The sequence below is a fragment of the Accipiter gentilis genome, chromosome 26, assembly GCF_929443795.1.
Source record: "Accipiter gentilis chromosome 26, bAccGen1.1, whole genome shotgun sequence".
NCBI lineage: Eukaryota > Metazoa > Chordata > Aves > Accipitriformes > Accipitridae > Astur > Astur gentilis.
In genome coordinates, this window is record NC_064905.1 from 21,587,715 (window position 1) to 21,608,365 (window position 20,651).

The 20,651-nt window shown below is 46.1% G+C and overlaps 2 protein-coding genes across 10 annotated transcripts; one reads left to right on the forward strand and one right to left on the reverse strand.

Moving 5' to 3' along the window:
• The first annotated feature begins 1,111 nt into the window (after positions 1-1,111).
• Positions 1,112-12,119, forward strand: RNF14 (ring finger protein 14). Of its 7 annotated transcripts, none has more exons than XM_049829930.1 (11): positions 1,112-1,358; positions 1,873-2,079; positions 2,621-2,783; positions 3,325-3,476; positions 4,442-4,966; positions 5,375-5,603; positions 6,277-6,449; positions 7,045-7,175; positions 8,419-8,444; positions 11,008-11,078; positions 12,000-12,119. In XM_049829930.1, the coding sequence occupies exons 3-10, from the start codon at positions 2,630-2,632 to the stop codon at positions 11,052-11,054; spliced, it is 1,437 nt and encodes a 478-aa protein (XP_049685887.1). In that variant the 5' UTR covers positions 1,112-1,358; positions 1,873-2,079; positions 2,621-2,629; the 3' UTR covers positions 11,055-11,078; positions 12,000-12,119. The 7 variants fall into 7 exon arrangements, with proteins under 7 accessions (XP_049685887.1, XP_049685886.1, XP_049685892.1 ...); XM_049829931.1 differs by having other exon boundaries at positions 1,120-1,221; XM_049829929.1 differs by having other exon boundaries at positions 1,112-2,079.
• A 250-nt stretch (positions 12,120-12,369) lies between these two features.
• GNPDA1 (glucosamine-6-phosphate deaminase 1) lies at positions 12,370-17,637 on the reverse strand. Of its 3 annotated transcripts, none has more exons than XM_049829938.1 (7): positions 17,525-17,637; positions 17,297-17,439; positions 17,107-17,208; positions 15,875-16,057; positions 14,016-14,200; positions 13,158-13,332; positions 12,370-12,880 (listed from the first exon to the last, which is right to left on the reverse strand). In XM_049829938.1, exons 2-7 carry the CDS (start codon positions 17,418-17,420, stop codon positions 12,783-12,785), a joined length of 867 nt encoding a protein of 288 aa, XP_049685895.1. In that variant the 5' UTR covers positions 17,421-17,439; positions 17,525-17,637; the 3' UTR covers positions 12,370-12,782. The 3 variants fall into 3 exon arrangements, with proteins under 3 accessions (XP_049685895.1, XP_049685896.1, XP_049685897.1); XM_049829939.1 differs by having other exon boundaries at positions 17,297-17,464; positions 17,534-17,617; XM_049829940.1 differs by having other exon boundaries at positions 17,534-17,605.
• Between the last annotated feature and the right edge of the window lie 3,014 nt (positions 17,638-20,651).

The following is a 20,651-nucleotide window of genomic DNA, read 5'->3' on the forward strand; positions in this document are numbered from 1 at the left end:
TATAAAGTGCCCCTTGACACTCGCACTGCAAGAGGATAATGGGGGAGAGGGAGTGTTCCTGCTAAAGCATAGCCTTTCACTTGCTCACCTTAATCTAGCCCTCGTTTTTTAGTGTTAATGTACCACTCTAGATTTGATTTGCACTTGAACAGTTCATAGTAACACCATGTTTGCAGAGCATCAGCATGTTTATTCCTTGGCTGGTGCCCTTGCCTGACTGGTGACTGGGATTCATTGATCTGATAACATAGAGTAGCAGCCACTGTGCACTCCTGCAGTTCAGACCATGAATGTGCTCTTAGACAGGAGTGTCTGCTCCTGGCCAACTCCCCAGCTGCTTAGAGCCTGTAAACTTTTTTTTTGTCTCTAGTGAAATTAGCTGCTTGTAGAAAGAATGAATACTTGTATTTCAGCTGCCTATGCTGATAGCTGCTTCTGACTTGTTCCTAACTTTTTCTGAAGGGGGTATGCTTGCTTCCACGAGGCCTTCATTTGGAATGCTTGGTTGTTTTGTTTTTTTTTTTTTTTTTTTTTGTTCTGTTTTCTTTCCCAGGAGAAGAAAGACCTGAGCGATTTGGCATTTTTTTCTATGAGCTTTATACAATGATTTGCTTCTAGTACTGATTGTCATTAAACTTGCAAACATTAATTTGTATGTGTTAAAATCCAAAGCTGAAACACCCATTCAGATATTGCAAGAAATAAATGCACTGGATTCTACTGGATCACCTTCTCCAGCTGTTGATTGCCATCGGGAGAGAACTGGGGGGGGTAGAGGTGAGGGGTTGTGTCCCTCCTTGCTGGAGGCGTGCGAAGAGCTCTGGTTTTAATGCCAGCGTGAAGCTGTGCTTTACAGGCGTCGGTGCAAACCCGCTTTAACGAAGTAGAGTTAATAAATACCGGGGTGTCGGGGAAGGGGTCGGGGGCGGCCCCTAGCTCGGCGGCCTTTACCCCGCGCCTGGCTGGCCGGGACAGCTCTTCACACCGCCGCTCCCGGAGCACCCGGCGCCTGCGCCGCCCCGGACCGCGGCCCTCGGCTGGGCGCTGCCGTCCCTCCCGGCCGCCGGGGGCGCTGCGGGGCCGGGAGCGCGGTGAGGGCCGGGCCGGGCCGGCGCCTACCGCCCGGCAGCCGTTCCCCTCCTCTCACGTCTGCTTCAGGCCGCGGCGCCGGCCGGGCCGGGCCGGGCCGGGTCTCGGCGTCCCCGAGCCCCTGTGGCTGAGGTAACCGGTGAGGCGGGAGCCGTGGGCCGCGCCGGGCCGGGCCTCGGTGTCCCCGGGCCCCCGTGGCTGAGGTAACCGGTGAGGCGGGAGCCGTGGGCCGGGCCAGGCCTCGGTGTCCCCGGGCCTCCGTGGCTGAGGTAACCGGTGAGGCGGGAGCCGTGGGCCGGGCCGGGCCGTGCTGTATCGTAGGGCGTGTGGGCTGCGGAGCCTCCGGCGCGACCCGGGCCTCCCTCAGCCCCGCCGGGTGTGTGTGTGTGGGGGTGGGAGCCTGACCTGAAAACGTGGTTTGTTGTTGTAATTCTCGGGTTATGTTTTTAATTCCCCGTGCTGCCCCTTTGGAAAGGCTTCCCCTTTGGTGTTTAGGAGCGAGTGGTTTCCCTGAATGGTGGCGGGGCAGGGGGGGAGCAGCAGGGTGGGATTTCTGCTGACTTCAGTGGGGCCCTTACCAGGCTCCTGAGTTAGCCCAGATAACGGTCGGAATTGCTTATGCACATAGAGGAGCTACTGCTATTAGAGCTGTAAAAAAAAAAAAAAAAGTATTCTGAATTACTGAGCGCACCTGCTCAAATGAAATTGTTTGTTGGCCTTCACAACGAAAACGCTGAGAGGACTTTAATCTCCCTGAGCGGTTATTTGCTTGTTTGGCTGCAGGCAGCTCAGAAGTACCGGTGCCATATAACCGTATGCACTTTGACGACAGAGTTGATGTTTTTTCATGCCTTACGTGAGGAAAAGTTTATGACCTCCAGCTCTGCCAGAGGAATGATCAGGGGCTCTGCTCTGGTCCTACTGACGTGGCTGTCCTTGGTCAGCAACCAGTACCTACGACTTTGCCACTGTGCAGTTGTGAATAGAAAGGTAACCCATTAAATGTAGCTTTATTTCCCCAAATCTAGAGCAGAAATGGTATAGGAGTGCATCTACAAGATGCCTGTGTAGGATTTGAAGCTTCTTATTGATACCTTCGATAACTTTAATCATAAATGGGGCTGTTTGCTTGTTTGTTTTAGGACACTGGATGAGAGATACTGTTACTAATTCCTTTTTCTTGGGTTTCTGGGGGGTCTATTTTCTCTTTCAAACATTAATGAAAAGTCCCTGTGTCACTTTGGCCATCAGTGTATTTCACTATTTTTCCCCCTTACGGCTGTCTTTAGCCACCAACACTTACAGACAGTTTGCTTTTTGACTTTTCAATGTTCTGTTAAGGTGTTTTTTTATTTTATAAAGCTATCGATATTTTTTCAACCTGTAAAAAAGCTTAATTATATTTTACATTATTTTATATCAGTTACTTGGGTTTCTAAATCTTAAAATAGTATAAAATAGATACTCCATCAGTAATTTCAATAGGATGCGTTAACTCAGTTGATCTTGTAGAGTGGTGTTAACTCCACAGAAAATTTAAATGTCTTCAGAAGACAAAGAAGCTCAGGAGGATGAGCTGCTGGCTTTGGCTAGCATTTATGATGAAGATGAGTTTAAGAGAGCTGAGTCTGCCCAAGGAGGAGAAACAAGAATTTGTCTGGAGTTGCCCCAAAACTTCAAAATTTTTGTGAGTGGTGAGTTGAGATGTTTTGTGTTATCCTGAAATTAGCTTTTACCAAGCTAATTTTCTGGTATGTGCTTAGGCGGTTGCTGCTCTAGCGACCTATAGGAACACTGACTAGACAAAGCCATGACAGACTGTGTGCTGGGCTTGTGGTATTGTCGGGGTTTATATCTGAGTAGGTGATTTCATCCTCATACATATAAACTCTCAAGTGAACTTCAAAATTAGAGATGAGTAATAGTATGTCTTTGGAATAATTAAGTTCATTTATTATTTTTTTTTAGCTTGAGGAGATGTCTTTCCAGGTTCTTGGTTTGTGCGGGATCTGATATTTCATGGTACTGGTGTTTACTCATTTAACCATATGAATACAACCCCACAAAACTTTACTGCCCTGAGAAGTTCTGTTATTTAGGGTTGAATAAATAATTTTGAACTCAGAAATTTATCAAATGAAAAGAGATATAGTGCATGCTGTCATAAACAGTTACAGTTTGGTAGTTTTAATTTTCTTGTTATTTCTCAAGCTGTCTCAATTCTCTTTGATTCAGGCAATTCCACAGAGAGCCTCCAGAACAACAGATTTGAATACACAGTTTGCTTTCTGCCTCCCCTTGTGCTGAATTTTGAACTCCCACCAGACTACCCATCAACCTCCCCCCCAGTGTTTACCCTCAGTGGAAAATGGCTCTCCCAAGCTCAGGTCTGCAAAATAGTTTTAACATTTGTTGTGGTTTAACCTTAGCTGGTAACTAAGCACCATGCAGCCACTCACTCGCTCCCCCTCCACCCCGTGGGATGGGGAAGAGAATTGGGAAAAAATTTAAAACTCGTGGGAAGAACAGTTTAATAGAACAGAATAGAACAGAACGGAAGGAATAGAACAGAAAGGAAGAAACTAATGATGATGATAACAACAATAATAAAATTACAATAATAAAAGAACTAGAATGTACAAAACAAGTGATGCACAATGCAGTTGCTCACCACTTGCTGACCGATGCCCAGTTAGATCCCAAGCAGCGATCCCCCTCCCAGACCAGCTCCCCCCAGTTTATATACTGGGCATGACGTCCCATGGTACGGAATACCCCTTTGGCCAGTTTGGGTCAGCTGTCCTGGCTGTGTCCCCTCCCAACTCCTTGTGCCCCTCCAGCCTTCTTGCTGGCTGGGCAGGAGAAGCTGAAAAATCCTTGACTTTAGACTAAACACTACTGAGCAACAACTGAAAACATCAAAGTGTTATCAATGTTCTCCTACTGAATCCCAGACATAACACTATATCAGCTGCTAGGAGGAAAATTAACTCTATCCCAGGTGAAACCAGGACACATTTTAACAGCGCTTTTGTGATCATGAGTAAGTTCATAATTAACGGTGCTCTGGGGGATGTTAATGGAGTAGATGAAAGTAAAATTAAGACATAAACAATTACACTGCTCTTTCAGTTGGCTCTTCTTTTGTTTCCTACTTGTTTTTATTTGGTCACCATTCTGAGGAATGAAAGCTTGCATCTATGAGCATTATTTTTATATGTATTTTATGTATATATTAAGAACTTCAGAATGTGAAATCTAATTATGCACTAAGGAGGACCGTGGGAGGAGAGGAAGACAGTAATGAGTTGTCAGAACTTACTAAAATCCGGCATTGTTTTTTCTTTTCTAGCTCAGTGCTCTTTGCAAACACTTAGACAACGTATGGGAAGAGAACCGAGGCTGTGTGGTCTTATTTGCCTGGATGCAGTTTCTGAAGGAAGAAACGCTGAGTTACCTGAATATTTCTTCCCCGTATGAGCTCAAAATGTGCCATCAAGGGAATGGGCAGAGTAGGACACCTTTGGTCCCTCTCAGTGCTGAGAAGGATTGCGGTGGTGCAGCAGGCTCTGCAGCAGCTGAAGAACTCATCGATGCAAGAGCTGTACAGGATGTGAAATCATTGTCAAGTCTGATTAGGGAAATCTTGGACTTTGATCAGGCTCAGAAGAGGAAGTGCTTTAACAGTAAGATGTACTTGTGCAATATCTGCTTCTGTGAGAAGCTGGGCAGTGAATGTATGTACTTCACCGAGTGCAGCCATGTATACTGCAAAGCATGCCTGAAGGACTACTTTGAAATACAGATCAGGGATGGTCAGGTCCACTGTCTCAACTGTCCAGAACCGAAGTGTTCTTCTGTTGCTACTCCTGGCCAGGTAATAGAAGTGTGGGAGCAGTGATGGTAGAGTTCTGCTAACTTACCAATAATTACAGAAGACAAGGTGTGGCTTTTCATGGTGAGCATTGTGAATATACCCGGGGAAAATTTTTTTTGTGCTCTGAGCCGCACAGAGGCATCGGAGTTAAAACTGGATGACTTGGCACATGTTTTGCGTACTTTATTAGTACTGGCATTGGTTAGAGGCCTGAATTCATGTCCCATTGCATTTGACACTGCATGCTTTTCATTTGATTAATTATTATTAAAATAGCATTTCTAGGAGTATTTTCATGACTTATTGGAGAATATAAAGTGGATTCATCCCAGCTGTAGGTACTTTTTGCTGACTTACTGTTTTTGCTGAAGCTAGCTGGCTCAGAATCTTCCTTTGATCTTTGTTTAGGTGAAAGAGTTGGTTGGAGAGCAGCTATTTGCACGTTATGACCGCCTGCTTCTGCAGTCTAGCTTGGACCTGATGGCAGATGTAGTGTATTGCCCTCGCCCGGGCTGTCAGACACCAGTCATGCAAGAACCAGGATGCACCATGGGCATATGTTCCTGTTGCAACTATGCTTTTTGTACTCTCTGTAAAATGACTTACCATGGGGTCTCTCCATGTAAAGTTACTGCGGGTGAGTCATCGTGTTTCAGAAACAGATCAAGAAGCAATTAAGCATCGTATGAAAGTCAAAAATTAAGCAAGGGAACTCAACACCACATGAGCTTTCTAAAAGATTAGACAGATTCATTTGGAGTAGGTCTGTTGCTGGCAATTAAAAAGTATTGCTTTGATGACACTCCACAGCTCAGGAAGTCCCTAAATTGCTGATTGCCAAATGCTGAGGCCATAGCAGGGGAAGAATAATTTTATATGTGCCTTTTTTCACCCTTTCCTGCAAATCCACTACTTTCTGTTGTCAGAGTTGATACTGGAATCAGGTGGATACTTCTGTATCTGCTTGGCCTCAAAATCATGACACAGGTTCATTAAATGTGTGTTCAGAAACAACATTTCCATTTTTCAGTTTATTTTACATTGTAGATTTGTTCTAGTTCCATTGACTGGTCTTGTTTATAATGAAACAGTGTAAAACTGTTGAATTTTGAGGTAGTGGGGTTTTAATATTCTCATCTTCTTATGTATTCTAATGTTTCACTTGCTTTTTAATTAATGATGTTAGTTTCCTTTGACAATAATTTATGCTGTTATTAGCTGGACTTCTTTAAATAACGTATTACAAAAGCCGTTTTGGTTTTTTGTTTGTGTTTGGTTTTGTTGTTGTTATTTTTTGTTTTATTCCCCAGAGAAATTAATGGATTTGCGAAATGAATATTTAGACGCAGACGAGGCAACTAAAAGATTTTTGGAACAACGCTATGGCAAACGAGTGATTCAGAAAGCCCTCGAGGAGATGGAGAGTAAAGAATGGCTAGAAAAGAACTCGAAATCTTGTCCTTGCTGTGGTACTCATATAGAGGTAAGCATGGAGGGGAAAAGCTGAAGAATCGTAGTAACTCTTAACAGAAACTAACATAAATTGCTAAGTCAGTTCTGTATTTAGGCTGCAACAGAGATTTATTCGTAGCCTCCAAGCTCACCAGGGACGGTAAATTTCTAGGAAATGGTGAGACAACTTTCCATTTCTGTCTGTGTTACATAGAAAAGGAGGTGGTGTTTCTGGAGCTCAAGGACTTGAGTAAATACAGCAATAGGTATTGTTCAGACTCCAGTACTAAAAAGATCCAGGCTGACTACGGATCCGTATGAATCCCTGTGTTTACCATGTGTTTCAGGCTACTGCTGTTTCAGACTACAGGCAGGAAATAAAACTAGCTTCAGAAAAATACTAATTTCCAGTGTTACTAGTACTATAGCCAATTTACAATTCTGTGATTCTAGCTCCTAGGGTTTTTTTGAACAGTGGAAAAAAATACCAGTGTTATGATAGAGTTGGGGTAAAATGTATTCATTAGCTGATGCATTTTTGAGGACTGTTACCATTTAGAGACAGGCCTGAAGACCTATGTGGTAAGATTTTGTTACTGCTATTTCTTGTTTCTTTCCCCTGCCAGAAACTAGATGGTTGTAACAAAATGACGTGTACTGGCTGCATGCAGTATTTCTGCTGGCTTTGTATGAGTTCTCTGTCAAGGGTGAACCCATACAGACACTTCAATGATCCATCTTCCCCATGCTTTAATAGGTATGTACTTACATGTATTTCTTCTAGTGCTGTACCACTTATTTTTGTATTTCTTCTTACAGTCTCTCCCAGATTATTCTTACCTTGAAATTTGTAGCTATACAGTTTAAGACACAATTTCTTCTCTCAAATATTTACACTTACAAGGACCTGACACTTAACAATAAAAAAATTGGGAGTGATTTGGGATATGGTTTTGCTTTTTAAGAACGTCTGTTTTAAAATTCTGGAGAAGTCTTCTGGGCCTATTCCTGATGCTGTACTTCCTGCCTCTGACTGAGAGACAGCCTGTAGTGAAATGTTTCTTTACAGATGCTTAGGTATATGATAGCGCAACACAAGGCTTTGGTTAAGAAAGCTGCTTCTAAAAAGCTGCAAACTTGGCTTACATCATTGCTATTAGGGGTATATCAAGAGACAAAGGATGCCACTGCCATCTGGACAAATGAAAGGGCAGGCAGGTCAGAGAGGTGTAATAGTGGCAGCCTCTAATTTTGTGTGTATTCCATTGGGTTGTGCCCATGGCTGTTATATATAGTGCCTGGATAGAAAAGTCAATATACCAATAGTTTACTCAATCCTCCACCATCTATTCTGCTTTAATAGATGTGGCTGACGGGATTCTCCCCCCCCCCTTGTTCTTGGCCCTTCTTTTTCAGCATTCCCTTTTCTCCCAACAGTATTTTTTTCACTTCCTACCCTGTTCTTGTTTCTATTTTTCTTCTGGTGTCTCCTGCTGTTCTTTTTTCTTTTAGTTTAGCTTAACCTCTACCTATCTTGACTAAGCTCATCTGTTTTATAAAAAACCAATTTTTTATCTTCCCTGTTGCTCCTCCCCTGTTTATATGTTACAGTTGTTTTCCCAGCTCTGTATTGTCTGATTAGATTGTAAGCTGTTTGGAGCAGGCAGGCTTGGCTGCTGATTATATACTGCCTAAGACCAACTAGGAACAGCAGCATTCTAGGTAACTTTTAATACATTTTGGATTATTAATATTTTCAGGAATTTCTTGAGACATCACGTTTGTAAGGTACTGTAAAGCCTTCTGGTGTAACGTGCTGTAGAATTGCAGAGTAGCTTATTTTAATTGACTTTGAGGACTGCAGTGTGAGTGGTTTATGATACTGAAAAAAAATTTGAAACTTGCTGCTTTTGTATCTTTGGTCACATTTAGATTGAATTTTTTTTTTTACATATTTTACTTTTTTTACATACTGATGTAAATCATTGGCTGTCTTGCAGATTGTTTCAAGCCATGCATATTGATGGTGAGTTATGGGAAGTTGAAGATGAAGACTAGTAGCTTTCTCTACAACAAAAGCTGAACAAACCAGAGATAGATGCTTTCCATTTTTGTGTCAAGTTTGTTTGCTTTTCACTTCCATTATGTGATAGAAGAATAACTACCTTGCACTGCAGGATACTCGCACTTCAGAGGCTGTTGCCAAAACCAAAGGAGACCATTTTACTCATCCTGTGTTCAGGAAGGCCCTAATAATCCTATCGATTTTTAAAGACAAATACAACCCATCAGAAGTTGGAAAATTACTGGAAAAATATGTACTAAGAGGTGCCCCTTTTTGAGAAGCAAACAAACAAAACTGAAGCCCCAAATCATAGAAGTATTTGGGGGTTTCCTTTAGTGAGACTGACCTTTCGAGGATCTTGGCTTATATCCATTGTTGGGTTTACGGCAGTTTTATTATAGCTGTAGTGCTCTTTCTGGAGCTGTTTAGTGATGCTGCTTGCACAGGGAACGTTTTCTGATACAATATAGAAAATTTCTTCTGTATTCAGCAGCTGAGCCTGTTGCTTCTATAGTGTTTCCTGACCTGTTTCTCTGAAAAGCGGCTCATTGCTTTGTCACTGATACTTTCTAACGATGGCAAAGTCAATTATTCCTAACCCCCTTCTTACTGGCTGTAATGCCTGGGTCTTTGCATTACTGAATGCTTTGGCAGAAAACTTGAAAAATTTGAATCGGTTTGATGACTCATCTCGGTGTCGCTGTTGTATTTGCTCACGTTGCCTCTCCTTATTTTGACAGTGATGAGTGCTAAGGCAATGAACCGAGTATGTGGCCAGTGAGAGGGTGAAAAGTATCAGTCAGATATTGAAACACATTTCTATGGGTACATAGTTGAGATTAACTTGAATTTTTCAAGATACTGAAAATTACCTTGTCTTCTCAGATGATGAATTTATTTTTTACTAACTCTTCATATAAGAAATCTGATTAGTTGATAGTTTTGCTTCTGGACTACATTCCTTATTTCCACTGTTCTTGCACTTCAAATTATTTCAAAACCCAACTTCTTTCCCCTAAAAGCTCAGTAAGCAGTTTTGTGAGCATGAAAGTAATTACTGGAGGGAACCACTAATTTTTTAGAAGTTTTTCCACTTGCAGAATGGTCTAAAAATTTATTTTGAAATTAAAACTGCATGTGCTGTGTTCAGGGTCCGGATGGATAGCTCAGGAGCTGGAAGACTCTTCAGAAACTCAAGGTGAACACCCCTCACTCACTTTTGCCTGTTAGTAAATAAATTTATACTTGGATATCTGGCCAAAATGAGTGCTGATTTAGTTGCTTTCACAGAGGATGGAAGTCTGTACTATTAGAATTGGCAGTGATTAAAAAGATACGAGATGGCAAGGGCAGATCTTTCGTCTTGGTTTAGGCTATAGGACAGTGTGTAGGGAAGGGTTCCACTGTGTATGATTTAAACTGTATTTACTTCCTGCACCTTTCACATGCACTAAATTCACTTTAAGACAGTAACCATAGTTGTCTCCCTGTTTGTCTTCATTATGGCATGTATATGGCAGCACAGGTCAGTGCGTGGGACAGTTTTGTTCTGTGTCTGGGTGGTGATCGCCTCCAGCGCTTGCGTGCCATGGGGCCAAGGCGCTTGCTCACATGGTCACCTGTAGAATGACATAGAACAGACCAGGGCTCTCGCAAAACTCTAGAGTGCAACTGGCACAGGATGTATTCTGCTGACAGAATTTTGGACGTTTGTGTATGTAAAGTGCCCTCACACCCAAAGAGCCCTGGTTTTCCCTCGGAGACACAAGTCCCTAACTAATAGACAATGGCTATCATGACACTACTCTGAGATCGCTGCATTGGATGTAGCCAGCTTTGAGCTGCAATCCCCACAGGAGTTTCTGCTCTGGCCACAATTTTTAACTCTACAGGCCGAGTCCAAAAGCTGCCTGCTTTCGGAAGGGGCTTTCTTCCCGCTAAGCTGCCTACCTGGGCAGATGGGGAATGTTTGTGACAAGAAGCGTGTGCTTAAAACCTGTTTTTTGTGCCTGGATAGAGGAGGGGGTGTTGGATCTCTTAAACCTACAGGAGGCTGGGCAGGTCCCTTCTGGCAGGACAGAGGTGGGCTGAGGGCAAGGCCTGGACCCCAAAGGGTATGATGGGATGAAAAGCCGTGGCTGGGGATGTCTGCCAGAGCTACCAGAGCACAAGCACTATGGTGAAGTATTTGAAGGTGTTGTGATGAACTACCTCTGCTTTCAAGAACTTTGTGTGGAGAAAGGAGGAACGGTGATGTAGTCACCACTGTGTCTGTGAATTCTGAGCACTTGGGGACCCCTGGGCTGGAGCTCCCATATTCTGCAGTGAGGCAGAGGAGGACAGACTCTCTGAGGAGGGGACAAGGAAGTGACTGCAGTTGTAGGACCATCAGCTGGTGTTGCAGAGGAGGGACAGTTAAAACCAGAATCTGGCTTCACCAACAGAGAGCAAGGCAGGCAACTCTGGTAATGTGGCACAGTGTTTCTTCCTCATTTTTTTATTTTTTATTTTTTCTCTCTTGCAGACTTCCTCACTTGCTCCATTACTGTGCATGCACAGAATGAGCGTTAGATTGCAGACATTTTGTGGTAAAAGGTAAATAACTGTGACCTCCTCAGTTTTCCTTTAAAGATCCCCTCCGTTTTTTTTATGAAATGGCTGCTGCCTGGCAGGACAGAACTGTAGCAGGTGTTTGGTGGAAACCTGCCAGCAATTACAAGATGAGGAAGCTCTTGAACTAGGGAACAGCAGTAGCTATTTCTACCAAACAGCTTTTGATACAGCTTTGGTTCTAGGTGACAGAGAAATCTTGTGCAAAATAACAGGACTTTCTGATGCTTTGACGGTTTTGTTGTTCTGCTCAAAGATGGTATTACGAGTCCCTTTCAGCCTCAAACTGTTCCATTTCACTAGCACAGTGAGGCTGAGCACCAGATACAGTCGGTGTGACCATTTAGAAAAAATTAAGACATTTACTGTAGAAAGTTACATTACAGATCAACAGCTTATAAAATTTCTGCATAAAGAAAATAAATGCTGCCCCGTTTGTCTTGCCCCTCAATTGATAGCATTTGATAGGAAACCCAGGAATCAAGTTTCAGAATTGGTGGGGTCTTGCCAGTACAGGCTGTTGCCCACCTGTGTGGGGCTTCTGTAATTAAACATAGGCTGAGACCAGAGGGAACAGACTGTTTCCTTTGAGGCTTATTTGGCATTTCCTTGTAGCAGTATAAAGCATGGGAAGGAGGGGGAGAGAACTTACTGCTTCAGGCTCTGCTCTGACACAAATAAGAGCACTGAGCAGCAAAGAGAGAAGTCATTTATGCTTAATCTGAACAAATCTACTCTCGTGTAGTACATCATAAAGCACCAGGGCATATAAAATTATACCCTGAAACTGAACATGTAAGGCTTCTTGTGTGACAACAAATAAAAGCATATAGATGTGTAAACTAATCATTAACTGCATTAATGGTACTGCATTATTAATACAGCACTGATGAATGCTCTCTGTAGCCTCCCTTTTGCTGAGATGGTCTCAAGTCCAACATCTGGCTCAAAGTGGGGTTCAGCCAAGGCTTTATCCAGTCAGGTCTTGAAAACCTCTTAAGGACAGAGACTGCACAGCCTCTCTGGGGAACCTGCCCCACTGCTTTACTGTCCTCATAGGTAAGTTTTTTCCTTATATCCAGTCTGAGCATCTTGTCTCAGCTCAAGTGCCATCATCTCATCTTCTGCCCACACACTGCGCAGGAAAGCCTGGCTTCATCTTCCTGATGACCTCCTTGTAGCTGTGAAGCGTGCTGCTATTAGATTATGCTGAAGCTTTCCCGTCTCCAGGCTGAACAAACTCGGTTCCCATTTTGAATGACTATTAAGAGTGTATTGTGGAGGGGAGTAACACGAAGAGGTACTTGTCATAAATGCAAGGCATACATCCCAAAGTGATTACCCATTTAGTTTCTGCAGCGTTGTACTTTCACATATCCTCACATTTAAGTTTCGGGGCCTTCTGTCCCCATCATTACAATTGCTTCATAGATTAAACAACTCTCCATTGACTTTACCTTCAGAGAATAAGCTAGTGGCGGAAGTTTGTGGAACGCAGTATACTGGATCCCATCCTCGTTTGGTTAATTAAGGCAGGTGTTGCATCTGTCTTTTTAATGGAGAGAAGCAAGCACATAATCATTTTGCTAATTTAAGAACAAATATGAGATTAATTTCTGCAGCAATTCCCTCTCTTCACAGATGGTTTTCAACAGAAAAGCTGGTTCAGCATTACTCTGAACAGTGAGATTAATCACTGTATGGCTTCTTAGGCTGGCTTCTTTCTGCTCCCATCTCCTTCATGCTGTATAAGGGTTCCACAAGCCTGTTGTGAACCAGCATTAAACCTAACGTAGAAAGTAAAAAGATGACTTAAGTAGACATAATAAAGCAAAATTCTTATTCATTGGTTGCTAATGAAATTAGACATTACTAGAGTCCTTGTTCCTTTGCTCCCATACCCACACAGTTAAGCCTTTACCTTTGCACTTGTACACTTCAGCTGTTATATTTAAGGAATGTACTCCTTTGGGAGTTGATTAGACAGAAACATCTAATGCAAAGCATGGCTTGTACTATTTAAAAACTAAGTACAACAGCTGCTTGGCCTGGTCAAACACTCACCTTTAAAGTATTTCACTGTCTTAACTTTGAGTTCCAGCGTGGCATCCTCATCACACACAAACACAGTGTTGGGGTGTTGCTGGAAAGCAGATACTGTCCACATGTGGTTGACACCTTCCTCGATGGCTTTGTACAAAGCGAAGGCTTTGTGGGCTCCTGTGATAAGAATCATCACCTAGACTCCAAGACACAGAGGATGGCAGTTAGGGTCTAGAAGACACATTCAGAGAGAGCACACCCACATCCTGCTGAACTAAGAGAGCTGCCCCGGTTCCCAACAGGGGACAATGTCCATCATCCTCCCCAGAGGCATTTCACTGTATTACAATTCTGCTCTGGCTGCATTTTATTTGTCAATTAAATCATAGCCTGGTGGGTCACTGTGATGATTCAGATCCTTTGAGCTCCCCTGTTAGGCACCCGTATGCTGAGACTTAACAAATATAAATCAAGGTATAGACTCAATTAAAAGCTATCCCATAGAGTTTTCATGATCTGGTGTATCATCAAGTCAACTGCTGATTCTTGCAGTTATTTCCCCAGATGAGATTCTTAACTAAAGATATCCTCCCAAACCTTTCTTGCTCCCTGTGGATCACAACCATACTGCAGGGTTACACAAATGTTGAGTGTTGTTAGTAGAGCAAAAATGGAAGACAAAGCAAGAGCCTTTCCACAGTGTTGCATGATGCAAAAGAACAGGAGGATCAGGTAGGTATTCAGCGGTCTGTGGCAGGAAAAGCATAAGCTGACCTAGACCAGCAGGGTGCATTGCTGCTCCAAGACTGGGTAATCTTTAGCTACTCCAGGAAGCCCTGCTCAAGAGCTCCTGTATGAACTCACTGCTTTTCTCCTAACCTCTCTGGCATCCATGACAGTGCCTACTCCGACTGTCAAAGCCATTGTGGGGACTTTGGAGAGGTCGCCATCAAAGAACCTGGCATTAGCCAATGTAGTGTCCAAAGCCAAGGTCTTCACTCGTGTCCTGGATACCAAACTTGATCCAGGCTCGTTGAAAGCAATGTGACCGTCTGGGCCAATACCTGTGACAGAGAGAGTTTCAGAAGAGGGTCAGTGGCTGGAATGGTTATTGTAGGAAGCAGAGCCAACAGCACTCCTATTAGAAGGACATTCAGTGCTTCCAGGAATAGATACAGATCTGACAAAAACACTTGCAATTTTTTCTGCTCAAGCTCAAATTTGCTTCTGGTAGGAGTGGGCCTGCGTGGCAAGGTTTTGGTAGCAGAGGGGCTACAGGGGTGGCTTCTGTGAGAAGCTGCTAGAAGCTTCCCCTATGTCTGACAGAGCCAAGGCCAGCCAGCTCCAAGTCGGACCCACCGCTGGCCAAGGCTAAGCTCATCAGCGATGGTGCTAGCGCCTCTGTGATAACATATTTAAGAAGGGGGAAAAGTTGCTGTGCAACAGAAGCTGCAGCCGGCGAGAGGAGTGAGAACATGCAAGAGAAACAGCCCTGCAGACCCCCAGGTCAGTGCAGAAGGAGGGGGAAGAGGTGCTCCAGGCACCGGAGCAGAGATTCCCCTGCAACCCATGGGGAAGACCACAGTGAGGCAGGCTGTCCCCCTGCAGCCCAGGGAGGCCCACGGTGGAGCAGATATCCACCTGCAGCCCAGGGAGGACCCCACGGCGGAGCAGTTGGATGCCCCCAGAGATGGCCATGGGAAAGCCCACGCTGGAGCAGGCTCCTGGCAGGACCTGTGGCCCCATGGAAGGAGGAGCCCACACTGGAGCAGGTTTGCTGGCAGGACTTGTGATGCCATGGGGGGACTCATGCTGGAGCAGTCTGTGCCTGAAGGACTGCAGCCTGGGGAAGGGACCCATGCTGGAGCAGGGGACAAGTGAGGAGTTCTCCCCCTGAGGAGAAAGGAGCAGCAGAGACAAGGTGTGATGAACTGACCCCAATCCCAGTACCCCTGCGCTGCTTGGCCAGGAGGAGGTGGAGAAAACGGAGTGGAGTTGAACCTGGGAAGAAGGGAGGGGTGGGGGGAAGGTGTTTTAAGATTTGGTTTTATCCTACTCTGATTTGATTGGTAATAAATTAATTTTCCCAAAGTTGAGTCTGTTTTGCCCACGATGGTAATTAGTGAGTGATTTCTCCCTGTCCTTATCTCGACTTAGAAGCCTTTTGTTATATTTTCTCTCCCCTGTCCATCTGAGGAGGGGAGTGATAGAGCAGCTTTGGTGGGCACCTGGTGTCCAGCCAGGGTCAACCCACCACAGAATGATAGCAAAAGCCCCCGCTGAAGCCAATAGAGACTCTTCTTTAACTGTGTCGGGAGAACGATAAAGCAAAGTAGATGGTAGAATCTTAAGGCAAACTGATGGGAAAAGCTTGCGTTGAACTCCTGTTGGCTCAGAGGACTCTGACTACTCCTAGCAGTTTCCTGTTAGCCCTGGCAGTTTTAATACATTTTGTATTTGGTACAATTCTAGCCCTGCCTGTTTCTCCTGCTAATAGCTTCTTGAACAATTCACCAACTGGATTGAAATACTTAAAACTGGGGGAGCAGTACATTGGAAGACAAGGCTGCCAACACATGAGTGCCCAGGGCAATGGAATGTGGGGTGCCTTTCACTGCAAATCCACTGAACTGTATTGAAGATGAACTCTCCTGACAATAAATAAAATAGATAGCTGGTAAAGGAAAGGCAGTGCTTCCTGCCAGTGTTCAGAGACCGCTAGTCCTTCAGGTTTTCACCTCCAACAAAGAGTTCAATTCCTCCAGCTGCTTTGATTTTATCCTCAAATGCGTCACACTCTGCCTGTAGATCAGGTGCGTTTCCATCCAAAATGTGAACGTTTTCTGCCAGGATGTCAATATGCTTAAAGAAGTTATTCCACATGAAGGAATGGTAACTTTCCGGGTGATCCCTTGGGAGACCTGGTAACAGAGCATGCACGGGACTAAGACCACCTGAAAGAATATCACCCATAACATAAACCACCTACACACCCTTGCAGTGGCTTTGGTAACAGAGCACTGCTTTCTCTGTCTGTCATTTGTGACTCCCTAAGTTTCATGAATTGTTTTTATTTCCCTAAATAGCAAAATCAAACACAATAGCTCCCATAAGACGTACTCGTATTAACATGTGATGGATGTGCCAGAAAAGCAGGCATGCACTGTGCCTCATGTTTTACTACCTTTTCAGCCTTCCTGCCAGTTTGTATTCACAAAGACAATTAGCAAACTGTGCAGAAGCCTGGGAAATAACTTATTCCATACATTTTTTCCCCCCTTGAATGCTGTAAACCCACACCAGACTGCCTGTTCCCAAATGCTGCTTCATTAGGATTGTTCACAGAAAAAATTCTTGACCAGTGTAAAATTAGCATTAGCAAATATTTAGCCTGTCTGTTTTCCACCTTTGGAGCTTTAGGCTTGCCCACTAATCTCTCTGTACTCTTTCTTCTGAAGAGGCTATTTCATCACAGCTTCATAAACGAAACGGTCCTCTGCTGTCTTAACAGGAGGGCAGGTCAGTTACGAAGGGCACTGGGGCAGGTAACACATCAGTCCTTGTAAGAGACCTGAAGCTAAAGTGACCGTTTTACTCCCAGAGCACAGGTGGTAGTTCATACTGCACACTACCTCGGCTTGCAGTGGTAAGATGGAGGAGCTGGTCAGTACCCAAGTTCAAGTAAAATACGGCAGCGTCTAGCGTGTAGAATGCCAGGCAACACCTGACACCCTTCAGTACTTCTTGCACAGGTTTTCAAACTGTCCCTGTTATCTCCCTTGGCTAAAGCAAATTTCATCCCTCCTACCCTGAATCCCTGGCAGGTGGGATTTTCTGCGCCCACCACGCACTGACACCGGCCCCTCCGGCGGGCTGGCGGCCCTGCCTCGCTAGCCAGCCACGGAGAGGGAGAGGACATACAGCAAAACAGATCACGAAAGCCAAGTACTTCTTGCCGGCGGGCACTCACCCACGTACTCGTCCATGTTGAAGGTCTTCACGTACTTGAAGGAGAGGTCCCCGTTCCGGCAGTACTCCACCAGTTTCCTGTAGCAGCCCAGCGGCGTGCTGCCTGCGGGGAAGCCGCCGCCTCAGCCCCGGGGAAGGGCCACCCCGGCCCCGGCCCCGGCCCCGGCCCCGCTCCCGGTCCCGGCACCCACCTGTGGGCAACCCCAGCGTGAAGAAGCGCCCGGGTCCGGGTCCGAAATGGACGATGCGGTTGCGGATGTACTTGGCGGCCCACTCGCTGGCCTGCGCGTACGTCTCCAGAATGATGAGCTTCATGGCGGGGGTCGGGCGCTGCCTGGGCAGGGCGGGAGGGAACCGAGCTGACGAGCGCCGCCATCTTACCGCCGCCGCCCCGCTCACCTTCCTTCCTTCCCACCTACCTCACCCACCTGCCGCCGGCTCTCCCGCCGCCGCCGCCGCCGCCGCCCGGGGATCCCCTCAGAGGACGCGGCCGAGGCAGCAGCGGCTCCCGGGCCGCCCTCCGCGCCCGCCCCGCCGGTGGGCGGCGAGCGCCGGGCCCGGCCCCTTCACGGCGGCCGCTGGCTGAGGGAGCCCCGCGGGCGGCCCCGAGCCCCTGCGGCCCCGCGGGGCTGGAGGAGCGGGGCGCGGCTGCGACCGGGGAGGCCGGAGGATGGCAGGCTCAGAACTGAGGGTTAGAATTGAAGGAAGCGGTTAAATACACCCAGGAATGGAGTGCTTGGGCTGCTAGGGGTCGTTCAAATGAATCGAAGTTGCGAACGCCGGAGGCTGTGCTTTGGGCCCGGACAAAGCTTTTGGGGACCAGCGTTTTCCCCAAATGCGTTCAAAAGGCACTTACATGTTCAGGTGTCCTTACTGCTTCAAGCTTCTGCTGGTGTGTTCCCGTCGTGGCCGGGATCCGCCGACTCGGCCCTTCAGCCGCTCTGGGTGTCTCGGAGTGACCCACGATCCCTAAATCGAAGCCACAAGCCCTGTCCCGGGCAGAGGAGCCCCTCTCCAGTGAATGGACCGTGATCTGCCGATGTTTGTGCTGCTCCTGACAGCAGTGGTAGCCCCAAAAGGCCCTTCTGCTCTTGCTCCGGCTGCCTTCAAGCTGTGGTGGAAATGGGCCCGACCTCTCCTCACAGTCTTGGTTCACTGTTGAGACGCAGAGCTCTTACTTCAAAGTCAGACAGCTTTTCACTTTCATTAGAAGAAAGAATACTAGACAAATTGCTTTGCTAGGATCCAGCCCGTGCAGTGCAGTTCCTTCTTATTTTAATGATTTAAATGACCTGGCTAGACTGAATGCTCCGATATTGTCTCATCGTGGATGCTGAGAAGTCCTGGCTTGGTTTGCATTTGGATGGGGAATGATGGGTGTGACGGGCCGTAGCCAGACAGTCGGAAGAGTTTTAGGCCACAGAGACTAAATAAATTGAAAGCCCCATGTGTTTCCATCAGCAGTGGTTAGCCGGCAGGCAGGAAAGTATTTTGGTGGCTGTAGTGCTGGACGAAGAGCTGACAGCAGCAGCATCCTCAACTCTCTTGCAGTGCCAGGCAGGCTGGGCTTTGGCTCTGGGTGAGACAGCTTTTCTGCTATTCCTATCAGGTCATATCAGTGCGACAGACCCATGGGTCCCATGGACACTGGCAGGAATTACAGCGTCAGTGGGTCCATAGGCACAGGACAGAGGCACTGAGCTAAACAGAGGGAATCTGGTGAGCGTGCCTCCTGACCTGCATGCCGACGTTGGAGTTGCGGTGAAGAAAACATCACCGTTACTGCAGCACACCTGCAGCTTCTGCTGTGCAAAGCCGAAACTGCTGCGGGGCTCGGAAGGGAATGTGCATCAGTACCTCGATTCTGCAAATAACCCACATCGGATCGCTCAGCGTTACCACGGAAACGCGGCAAGGGCTCGGAGATTTCTGAAAAGCAAATACTGGAGGCACAGACCGCATAGGAATTGATTGCAAGAGACATCGTGGACTTCCCACAGTGGTGAGCTGCAGGGCAACAACCATGTCCTCTCCTGGGGTGACGTGACTTGTGGGCTGTCGGGTTTGTCTGCCATCAGAGTGGCCTGTCGACAGCCGTCACCCCGTCCCCTGCCACCTGCCTTGCCTTCCTCACTGCACTTTGCCCCCTCAGAGGTATGGAGAGCTGCTGCATTTGAGGATCAGCCTTTCAGCATCCTGCCATGCTGCTCACACAGCCCCAAAGTCAGGATGCATTTGGTTTAAATTCAAATGCTGTGGGTCTCTGTCTATTGCAAATGGTCTGGCTCTCGATTTAATCTCCTGTGCAAGTGGCTTTGGCAGATACGGTGCACAAAGACGTAGGAGGCAGCTGGCAGCTCCCAGTAAAAGCAAAACATGTTTTGATGAGATGAAAAAACTACAATGATGCAAGAGAGCCAGGCACGTGCATCTGCTGCCACAGCTGCCCCGTTCTGCCCACATCCCGTGTATCTGCATACTTTACACAGTCTTACGTTACTTAGGAATTGCTCCAGGCCTGGGTTATATGTGTGACTAGCATGCAGGGTATTTTTAGGTATGATAATTTATGCATGTTATTGTTTCTGCGTTTACAGCTAGCTGTTCAAATGTTGAAGAACTTCCTGGTATCTGAACAGGCTGATTTTCCTTCCTTGCAAAGGCAGCAGATGGAAGGAAACAAACACTTCTCTGCAGAAGTTGAAGTTTAACCAAGGAGTTCTAACAAGCACAGCATTTTCTTTTTCTCTGTGTTGAAGTGATTAGAGTCAACAGCGCTCAGAGACTAGGGCTTTTGCTACTGGGAACTGCTTGGGAGCACTGGGATTTTTTTCCTAAAAAAAGAAACAATTAAAAAATTATCTCCATGAAGGACCCTCTCTCCAAATCCTGTCAGTAAAGTCTTTTTAATATCCACCATCTGTCACCTCTTCCTGCTCCAGCATGTTCCACTTACCTTGTCAACACTATTTATAAGAAAAGGAGAAAGAAGATTCCGTGTTGGATAGAGCTGGAGGGGAGCTGCTCTTTTCTGCAAGCCCTGCTCGCTGCTTAGCTCTCCCAGCAGCACCCAAATCCCAGTTAGGAGTTTGTTGGGGGGTCACAGCAAGTTGACGTGCTAGGGTGGTGCAAGAGCAGGCAGCACCAGAGAACACACATGCCAGTCCCTTCCCATTTTTGCAGACGAGAGACCCATGGGAAAGCTGGCAGAGCTTCACCCCTCACCGGGTTAAAAACTGCTAGTCTATGCAGTAGGGGATTTAATCTGGATAGCAAGATTAAATTAACCATCTAACTGTGATTTCTCCAGTAGGCTGAAGAAATCATGGAGCGACAAAGATCACTGGTGAAATCAGTGAGTTAGGGCTCCAAAAGTCAGGCTCAGAGTTGGCTATGCTAGACGAGGGCAATTCGGCGCTCAGCTGTCTGCCTTGCCCTGCTCACCGACAGCACAAACTCGGCTTCATGCAGTATCTGAACCTCAGTTCTGCTGTTGAATTTCAGAAGTCTTGTTGGGAAAGTCTTCCATCTCACTGCTGCTGCTAT